The sequence below is a fragment of the Ictidomys tridecemlineatus genome, chromosome X (assembly GCF_052094955.1).
Source record: "Ictidomys tridecemlineatus isolate mIctTri1 chromosome X, mIctTri1.hap1, whole genome shotgun sequence".
Lineage (NCBI taxonomy): Eukaryota > Metazoa > Chordata > Mammalia > Rodentia > Sciuridae > Ictidomys > Ictidomys tridecemlineatus.
The window spans coordinates 30,300,760-30,311,347 of record NC_135493.1 but is presented as its reverse complement, the minus strand read 5'-3'; the positions used below and the strand labels follow the sequence as shown (position 1 = coordinate 30,311,347).

Sequence of the window (10,588 nt, the reverse complement as noted above, 5' to 3'; positions counted from 1 at the left end):
ATCTTACTGTTATTTTCACTCCAGATCCATTATCCTTCCAATTCTCTGCAGTCGGATACCTTGGACTCTTCTGAACATATACTAGCCGCTTGGTTTGTTGAACTGCCAAGGGGGAAATGTGGTTCCAGAGCCAAATTGTGAGTGCCCAGAACTAAAACAAACAAACAAAACAAACAAACAAAAAACATATTGTACTTGCCTTAAGCTCCCATTCTGTCCCTGAGGACACAAAATGGCATTTTATTCGGCTTTGGGGTAATCACTGACCCCTAAATGTTAGGATCACAATCCTGAACATTCATTCTATATAAAAGGGACCCTGGGCCTCCTTTCATAGTCAAGGCGGATTTATTCTTTTGATTTTCCACGATCTTAACCAATTCCCCACCCCCACCCCATCTCACCCCCCCAGCACACCCTACTCCCACCCCCCCCACCCCCGCACACATCCCCCCCCCCCGCCGGCACCCCCTGCCCCCTCCCCCCCCCCCCCGCCGGCACCCCCTGCCCCCCCCCCCGCGTGCACACTCCCATCCGGGTCTCCTATGTTTGCCTGGGATTGTACCCTAGAGTTCCCGCTTTTTGAGAACCGGTTTTGCCTTTGCCCACTGCTATTTCCACTAGTTTGGGATTTAGTGATCTTCTCCTCTCCTCTACTCCTTTCCCCACCCCAGCCAGAGTGTGCACTTTAATAAATGATATGGTCTTAAAAGAAAAAGGAAGAAAAAAAGCAGAAAACTTCCCAGGGTTCGTCTTCGAATTGGCAAGTAGAGACAGACCCGTTCCACCACTAAATCCTTGTGAATTGTAGGCTTCGTTTGTCCCTAAGCTTGCCTCTCACCCTTGACCATCCAGGAACCACTCCCTGCTTCCTAGCTAGGATTTAATGACATAAGCAACTTTCGCTCTCCCCCCGCCCCCGGCTCGTGTTGGTATGGCCTGTCCGGCGTAAGGCGTTCCACCCCCCCTTTCCTTTCAGGTTGGTTCAGCCCCCGTCTACTCCGGGGTGGTGCTTAGCCGGCGCCAGACCGACCCTCGACTTCGGAGAGGCAGTGCTGTTCCTCTGGGTGCTTCCTCCACATCTTCTTCAGCTTCTTCAGTCTCCTCGGCCTCCTTACCGACCGCGGGGACCCGAGACTCTGGTGTATGCCCCACCCCTGACCCTGCTAGAGATATGTCCACCCCGGCTCGGCGGCGCCTCATGCGGGACTTCAAGAGGTAAACCGTCGGGGACAGCGGAGGCCGGGGTCTGCCCGCCGGGGCACAGGGCGGGTCCCGAGGCGGACCGGGTGGGGTGGGGTAAAGGTAGTGGAGGGCGGACGCGAGTGCCGGACTCGGGGGCCCCTGTCTGTGTCTCTAAAGGTTGCAGGAGGATCCTCCGGCTGGAGTCAGTGGGGCTCCGTCTGAGAACAACATAATGGTTTGGAACGCGGTCATTTTTGGGTGAGTCTGCGTTCCCGGTGCTGGCGAGGGATCGGGGAAACCAACCATCTCAGTGTGCTTTCCCGGTCAGGCCCCTTAAGAAGGCGGAGGGTGAAAGGGAAAATGTTTGGGTTTGGTCGGGCCTAGGCGCCACCCCGGAGCCTGTGCCTCGATTAGTTTGGTTCCCGCTGCCGGGGGAACCGTTTGGAGTTCTAGGGGGGCGGGGTGGGGAGTGGTGGAGGTTAGGCGCGGCGGCCTGCCCTGTGTTTCTGAGCCCAAAATGTGTACTTGTAGTGGTTTTCAACCTAGGCAGCCGGTGGTTGACCAGAGGTAGGAATGGCAGACCTTGGATGGCCATCCCCTTAAAATGAACCGGGAGAAGGGAATCCTTTAAGCGGGAACTGACTAGTTTTCTCTGTGTTGCAGGCCTGAAGGGACCCCATTTGAGGATGGTAAGAGAGTTTCTTTACCCACCTTTTAGGAGCTTGATCAGCTGGGGAAGGGGTTTCCAGTCATCCTGCAAGTGCCTCCTACTTAGGAATCTGCTTCTGCCTACTAAAGGCTTGAGTGGAATCCAATGTGTGGCAGGTTGTTTTGGAACTTGTCTGCTTAACTAGAATTACACCTTTTCTCTTGCTTTCTTTTAAAAACAATCTGAGTAAGGCGATCACTTGTTAAAAGGAGTATCATAGCACTGGTACTAAGAATTTTGAGATTTGGGCTGTGATCCTGCCAAATTCAGCTCTTCATTAGAAATACTGAATTAATATGAAGCCAACCAGTTGCTGACAATCAGCAGAGACTCCCAAAGATCATCTAGTTCAGGATTCTATCCCAAGGGCAGGAATTGTATTCAGGAGGTGCTTAATATGTGTGTATTGGATGCTGACTGGATCAAGAATCCCTTACACATAATTATCTGTCTCTACAATCAGGTTGAATGCCTGCCAGCCTCACTACTCTAAGACGACCTTAAATGCCTAATTTCAGTATAATATTGTTTCTTGATTTTAAATGAATTTGTAGTGTGTGCTTTTCATCAAGACTTTATGATCACTACTTAAGGCAGCTTCAGAATTGCGGTTAGCTTTAATTGTATCCTCTTGACCAGTGTCCAACTTATTTGAAGGTACTACATATACCAATAGGCACATTTTTTTAAAAAGTTATTTAGGTTTAATGTTTAAAAACACAAATGTTAATTGCTCTTTAAAAACTCTTTATTTTGAGGGCTGTGGATGTGGCTTAGTGGTAGATTACTTGCCTGGTATTTGTGAGGCCCTTGGTTTGATCTCCAGCACTGCAAAAAATTAAAAACTTTCTATTTTGAGATAATTTACATATGCAGTTGGAGGAACTACTAGTAGAGACCCTGTATATCTTTCACTTATCTCCCTAATAAACCCCTGTTTGGTAACATCTTGAATGACTATACTACAATATCACAATCAGGAAATTGATAAAAAAAGAAAAGAATCTTTTATTTTCTCAATGATTTATCTTCCTTTGGTCACATAGCATGCATGTACATACACACACACACACACACACACACACACACACACACACACACACACCCTTCAGTTTGAAGATGGGAACAAAAACATATCTGCAAACTACATAAAATAAACTTATGGAGTGGATTGCTTTTTGATGCTGCCAGTCCCCAAAATGCTGTGAGGTAAGTCGAGATCAACCAGTTTGATAATTTGCCTCAAATACTCAGATTTCCTTAGGAAACTGGACAGTCACCTGAATACTTTTAGCTTATGTTCTACTTTACCCCCTGGGTAAATAGCACTGTTCTTCAGTGCTTTGATAAAAAGATATGATAGGAGGGAGGGAGGGAGCCTAAGGACATATTACTTTGGTGCAGTTAATCATTTGAACTGATTGGTGCAAGAACTAGCTAGATTTAATTTTTCTCTACTAGATTAGTGCTAGTTTTGTTTTGCACTGAGGATTGAATCCGGGGATGCTTAACCACTGAACTACATCCCTTTTTATTTTTTGAGACAGGGTCTTGCTAGGTTGTTTAGGACCTCACTGAGTTGCTGAGGCTGGTCTTGAAGTTGTGATCCTCCTGCCCTAGCCTCTGGAGTCACTGGGATTACAGATATGTGCCATCACTCCTGACTGGTGCTAATTTTTTTACACTTAAGCTTTGCGTGCAGATTAACTGTTTTTGCTTCAGGTCTAGTAGGCTGTGTTTTCATTGTCTTTTTCCCTCATTTTATTCAGACTGTTTTATGCTAGGCACAGTTTATTAATAGTACATTTGATGGAGGTTGGCTACTTAAAATTTCAAGGGTGCTTCTCTTGTTTTAAGTGGTATGAATTGAAAAGGTACTTATGGAATCCATTATCTACCTGGACCGTCCCTTTTGACATTACTGACTCTATTTTTGATGATGTGTATCTCCATTCTGGCATTACTGAAAGGAATTATTCAGGCTAAATGACAGTAGCCTTCTTAGATTCATTCTGTCAAAGAGTCTGATCTCCACAGATGCCTAGAACTTTCTGTAAAAAATATGTTTGACTATTTTATGAATACCCCTATTTATAGTTGGGGAATTTATAGTTAAGGAAAAGACTGATATAGATAAGTAAACGTAGTTGACTTTACTATTTCCAATGTGTTTATACATATTAAGAACCCTCAAACTACTTTTGCTTCTTCCTGTAAACCATTCACACATGGTAGAAGTTTCTGGGACAGCCAGGCCCTAAATAGAGGAAATCTTAAGGAATTCTTAAAGGTAGTTTGACTTGACTTCATGTAATTAAAGTATGTTCTGAAGAACTTATACTACCAAAACATTGGGTTGAAATACTTCCTCATCAAAATGTTTTGGTATATATTAGTGAATATAAATTATAGAATATAATATTCATTATATCATCTAAAAATTATTAATAGACATGGTAAGGTACTGTATTTGCTTTCATAATACATGTGTTCTTAAGAAGTCAAATGTAAATCTATTGTTTTTAATGAAATCAGAGTCCACTCAGGGTGTTCTTCAAATAAATCCTGTGATGAAAGAGTTTAGGGTATTATCTTAAAAATCATAATTTTCAGTCATCAAAAAAATTTTAAATTACATGTGCTTTACTTTGCCCTTGGGCAAAGTCACAGAGTACTAGCCGAATGGCAGAAAACACCTGCAGGGGGGTTTTCTTTGGCCAAACATGTATTTTCAAAAATTTGGATTTGTGTATGTTTTTATGCAAAAGATACAACCTCTAGTTCAATCCTGTTAGTCTTTATTGCCATATACTAGCCATTTAACACATTCATACAATTTTCCTGTTCTTTTTTTAATATTTATTTTTTTTAGTTTTAAGTAGACACAATGTCTTTATTTTTATGTGGTGCTGAGAATCGAACCTAGTGCCTCACACATTCTAGGCAGCACACTACCACTTGAGCCACATCCCCAGCCCTTTTTTTTAATATATATATTTTTTTAGTTTTAGGTTCCTGTTCTTTATGTATAAATGGATTGTTACTTTCCCTGCAATGTTTTGGCTTCCTCAAAACATTGAATAATAATGAACAAAACCAGTAGAAATTGGGTACAACAGTGATGAGACCCAAGTTTTCAGTTATTTTAAAGCCTTCTAAATACTTTGAGAGTAAGCAGTAATTTCAAATTGTATACTATTAATTCTGAGAGTTTTGAATTTCATAACATTTGTCTAGGTCTTAGGAATTGCACTGAGGGTTGTACTAAAGAGGGTGTGACATTAAATAATGTGGCTAAAAGTATGAAATACCCCCTTTCTAATGTGTACATTCAATAAGAATTTGGTTTTAACTTATGTACAGGTAGACATAAACAGGTTGCTTTACTTCTCAATATTAAAAGCTGCTTTAAAAGGTGTTTGATATACTTCTTATTGAACTTCTAGGCAAGTATTAGGCAGAAAGCTCAAGTCAAGGAATTTGTGAGCCAACAACATGTATATTCAACTTGCAAACCATGAGAGTTTGCTGTATGCCAGAAAGCAAGCACTATTTGATATCTGAATTCATTAATTGTATTTCTTACTGAGATTTAAGACTTTAGAATTATAGTTAAAATAATTTCTTATGTTTATGGAGCACTTATTTTGTGGCACTATGCATATTTACCTTGTTTAAAGTAAAGCTCAATAATGCTTTGGTGAGTGGTGACTGCTACTATTAACCTCACTTTACATATGAAGACTTTCCAGTTTATTTTTATTTACTTTGGTGGTGCTGGAGATGAACCCAGGGCTTTGTACATGCTAGGCAAGCACTCTACCTCTGAGCTCCATCTCCAGCCCAAGGAACTTGAGGTTTAGTCAAGTAGAACACCATCCCTGAGGTTTCACAGCTAGTTAGTAGCAAAGCAAGGATTTGTGCCCAGGTCTTTCTGACTACAAATTTTGTACTTTTACAAACGCTGTGCTCTTCTGATTTTGCTTATGCTTTCCTGATGTTAGGTTTTACCACCTTTAGAGATCATATTTAATAATGGTCTTGATTTAAGGTATGCTGTGAAGTCTGCCCAACTTTAGAGCAATTTCTTGGTTATCAGTCACTTACCTATACTTTAACCAGATTTCAGCATTGATCTTGATGTCTTTACACTTGAGATACAAAAGCTGAAAGTTTTGACTCTTTACCACTTCCACTTTTTTCCTGCATGTTATATGTACTACTGAAAAGGAAGGACTGTGCTTTCTTCCTCAAAAGGAGGAAGATTTAATGACCAGGTGGTGATAAAGGTGGAGTATGTTCTGATGGACTATGGTATGTTTGTCCATTCCATAATATTTTACTTTTTGTCCTTAGTTATAATACATAGTATCCTCATATATGGCTTCCAAAATCAAATAGTTTTTGGAGTGACAATAATTTGGGGGATATAACATGTCCCTAATATGTTGCATTTATTTTGCAGCACTGAGGATGGAACTCAGGGCATTGCACAGACATGCTAGGCAAGCACTGTTCCACTGAGTTTACCCATTCCCCAACACTATGTTTCAGTTTAAAGTATTCTGAGTTTTGGGACACATGTTCATACCAAGGGCAACTTTGTTAGCAAATTGTTTCCTATGAGCTATGTAATAGAAAACAAACTTTTTGGGATTGTTATGTAATAGATACAGCAGTAGAATGGCGATAGTATTCTTTTTTTCTTAAGCAGTAATAAACTTATTAATGGGAACAAGGAGAAAATAAATTGCTGACTCTGAAGGAGCCAGTAATAAATTATGCTCTGTCTAAACTAGGTCCATTGTATTATAATAAATAATTTATTAAATGGACTAGATTAACATTAGTAGAACATGTATTCCCTTATACCAGATAATAACTTCAGTCTTTCGGAAGTTTACTTAAAGAGATTTTAGTCAGGTTGTCCAATTGTGTTCTTGAAATTATTTAACAAACATAATTTAACATTTTGAAGGAGATGATCTCCCCATATCAAAATATCATACAATTCTTGAGTAAGATCCAATTTGTCTATAACTTAGTATATTTTAGGACCTCCTTTGGGACTTAGGGTAACACATATTCAAGACAAGTAATTTATTTTCAGTAGTAGTAAACCAAACAAACATCATGAGAAAAAATAGGTTTGTAGAAGTTATGAGTGTGATATAAAGCAAATGTAATTTTTAAATGGTTTCTGCCATTAATTCCCTACATAGTGTGAATAATAAACTTGATTTTATAGTCAAGTACTATATGAGTCATACTGAAGAGTTTTGGAGAGGGGCTATGAAGTCTGTTCTTAGATTCAATTAAATTTTCATTATATAGTCATTATTAAATAAAAAGGGACCAGTGAACCCTTTTATACTTATATTCCCTTAATTTTAAAAACAACTTGATTTTAGACTTTTATTTCTAGCATTGGTTTTTGACTCTTTGTGCTTTTATTCTTCCTAGTACATTTAAAATCACTGGAGAATTAAAGATGGCAGCTGAATTTGAAGTCTTTCAGTCTTCTAAAGGAAAAAGGCAAAATTTGGGGGCCAGCTTTTTATCATTTTATTTTAAGCATATTTCCAAAATGCAGTGACCAAAGTTATCCTACAGACAGTAATTTTGAATTCATGATGGAGGTATTTTAGTTTGGGAGAGAATAATGGTAAAACAAAACAAAATCACCTTTGGGTGGTGGTTTTTAGAATATCTGTCCTTCTTTAGAGCAATTAATAGAGATGTATTTCTTACCTGATCTGTCTTTCCTCTTTACATCTTTGCATTATTTCAATTAATACTTGAAAAAACTTACATTGTATTAAATAAAGTACTGTTTAACAAAGTGATAAATACATTTTCTTAATCCTTTCTTTTCTAACTACAGGAACATTTAAACTTACAATAGAATTCACTGAAGAATATCCGAATAAACCACCTACTGTTAGATTTGTCTCTAAGATGTTTCATCCAAATGGCAAGTATCACTTTTGATAGTGTTTTAAATGATTGCAATGTTTATTGTGGTGGTATTCAACATTTTCTGTTTATTTATCTATAGTATTTGGGTATTTGCTTACGCATCTTGCCGTTTCCTGAAATTTGAACTCAGTCCCTTGCCATCTTGATCTGTAGTCATAGAATTGAAGCAGTGAAGGTACTTTCCCTTGGTTAGAGGTTAAGCACCTCATAATTTTAACAATTTGTCATTAACTAACAAAAATAAGGATGCTATTGAAGTTTCCTTTTAATGCTAGGCCACATTGGGGTAACCATGTGTTGTAATTATCATTCCTAGCATGTAGAACAATAATTTTCAACTTTTGAATGCATGTCAGAATTACCACAAAGTATGAAAAATACAGATGCCCAAACCCACTCCAACCTACTGAATATTAGATCCTATTGTTTGAAATATTGATGGAAAAATGCTATAGTTCTGTAAGATTCCAACTTTTTTGCTTTTTTCCCCTAGTAGTAAGTTTAGAATAGCTTGCCTTTTTATTTAGACTACTAAAGTATTTTTCATGGTATCAGATGTTTTTTACCTTTGAGACAAGATGACAAGATGAAATCTTGTGAACTCTGAGCTACCTTTTACCATTCACACAGGAGATGTAGTTTACTCTCATTGGGAAGTTAAAGATGGCAGCAGATTGAAATAGGACTTTGAGGAATGAATGAATTTCTCACAATTGTATGGCTATATAGAGACCCTGTTAGAAAATGTGTATGATTTTCTGGATAATAGGGCAGTCTTCAGAAGAAGGAACATGAAGTTTCTTTGTTTTGTACCAGTCATTTTTGATATCCTCGGATCATCCTGATTATTTCACTAGTAATGATTATGATTCATCTTTTTAGGCAGTTAGCTGGGAAGCAGCCTTGGAATCTTTTTAAGCTTCAAAAGCAAAGTATTGCTTTTGACTATTTCTGTCTTGACTATAACGTTAAAACTTTCATGGTCTTAAGTTTAACATTCTTGTTTCTATGCTTAGTCTATGCAGATGGTAGTATATGTCTGGATATACTTCAGAACCGTTGGAGTCCAACCTATGATGTGTCTTCCATTTTAACATCCATACAGGTAAATTTTTCCTTAATGTGACTGTGACCTTTGAAGTGTTTACAAGTTGTTTTTCAAAAGTCATGACTTAAGACCTTTTTATTTATATTTGGTTAAAGCTTATTTTACAGATAAAAGGTAGGCCTTTAAGACCTAAAATCAACAGAAAGCCCTGCCACATGTATATTTGCCTAGCTACTCATGTATTTGCTTAAGTACTCACAATTAATGTAACTCTAGGTTAGTACAGTTATGTTAAAAAGACAGCAAATTTAGTAGTTCCTTGGGACAAATCCATTGTTATTACCTGAAAAACTAGCTGTTTGTCCTGAACACATAACTTTTTGCAAGAAGGAACTAATATTTAATTTTTTTCTCCATAGTCTCTATTGGATGAACCCAATCCCAATAGTCCTGCAAACAGCCAAGCTGCTCAGCTGTACCAGGAGAACAAGCGGGAATATGAAAAGCGTGTTTCTGCCATAGTAGAACAGAGCTGGCGCGACTGTTGACTGAAGGTGGAACAAAGGAAGAGGCTGGGCATAAGAAAAATATATATTGATGTGTTTATCACCTTCTTATTCCTCAATGTCATTACATTTACTTTATTAAAAGCAAAATAGCTGTTCTGCTGTTTCCATCTTCCCTTGCCAAGCTTTTCCTACCCCTTCTACTCTCTTGTTGAACATCAGAAAACACGCTCTATGAAATCAAATGTACTGTACCTGGGTTACTTGCAAAAATTACTAATGCTTAACTCTTTTTTTGTTGTATCTCATCTCCAGCCTTCGGGCATTTATTTGTGTTACTGTACTTTACACTAAGCTTTTAAGATGCATTGTTATACAAATGGTTCTTATGTATAGTTTGAAGACCAGGATTTTATTTTTAACAGAATGATTACCAAAGTGTTTCATACTGGCTGGTCCTTCCCTTGTGTTGGGACTTAGATGTGAATGTGTTTAGAATACAGCCAGCCTGTTTGAGGACAGGGAAACAAATCCACTGTAAACAGTTCTTTGATGCTAATGTCTTGTAATATGAATTACAAGATGGTATTTACTGGTAGAAAATGTTGGAAGGCTTCAGCCAAGGGAGCGCAGCAGGAACTGACATCTACTCCTAGCAAGATACCAACAGCTCACATATATTAGATTTCAGAATATTGGTCTTCTAAGGTTTCTTTTGTTTTGGTTTTTTTCTTAAAGAGGTGTAGGAGCAAAGGAATGGAAACAATCAACAGTTTTTGAGCTAGGGAAAGGTGAAAATCCTTTCATATTTTTAAAGGAGAAGTGTTGCCCTAGAAAAAACTTACAATCCTCCATCTTGTTTTTTAGTTTTAATTCAAGGGCACATATATGTGGCAAACTATTTTCTACTGAAATCTTGAGTTATTGCTGCATACTTTAGTTTCTTCTCGTTCAGTGTTATGAGAACCTTAAAGCCTATGTCTACAATCTTTCTTTGGATATTTACACTTTTAGATATACAAAGCTTATAAGTGAGTTGTCTAATGTTTCATTGTTACCTTTTTGGATTTATTGCTGTTTGAAGTCTAATGTTGCACAAGTAACCCATGTAAAAAAATGTACATTTTTCAAAACTTGTAAATAAAAATAACCTTAAAATTT

The 10,588-nt window shown here is 38.1% G+C and overlaps 1 protein-coding gene and 1 long non-coding RNA gene across 2 annotated transcripts; one reads left to right on the top strand and one right to left on the bottom strand.

The window, feature by feature from the left end:
- LOC120889643 (uncharacterized) lies at positions 1 to 906 on the bottom strand. Its single transcript, XR_005733652.2, has 2 exons — positions 566 to 906; positions 1 to 151 (listed from the first exon to the last, which is right to left on the bottom strand). It is a non-coding gene; the product is annotated as an uncharacterized LOC120889643 (long non-coding RNA).
- Positions 907 to 979: 73 nt separating this feature from the next.
- Positions 980 to 10,588, top strand: Ube2a (ubiquitin conjugating enzyme E2 A). Its single transcript, XM_005319376.4, has 6 exons — positions 980 to 1,218; positions 1,363 to 1,443; positions 1,849 to 1,874; positions 7,779 to 7,868; positions 8,890 to 8,978; positions 9,341 to 10,588. Exons 1-6 carry the CDS (start codon positions 1,175 to 1,177, stop codon positions 9,467 to 9,469), a joined length of 459 nt encoding a protein of 152 aa, XP_005319433.1. The 5' UTR covers positions 980 to 1,174; the 3' UTR covers positions 9,470 to 10,588.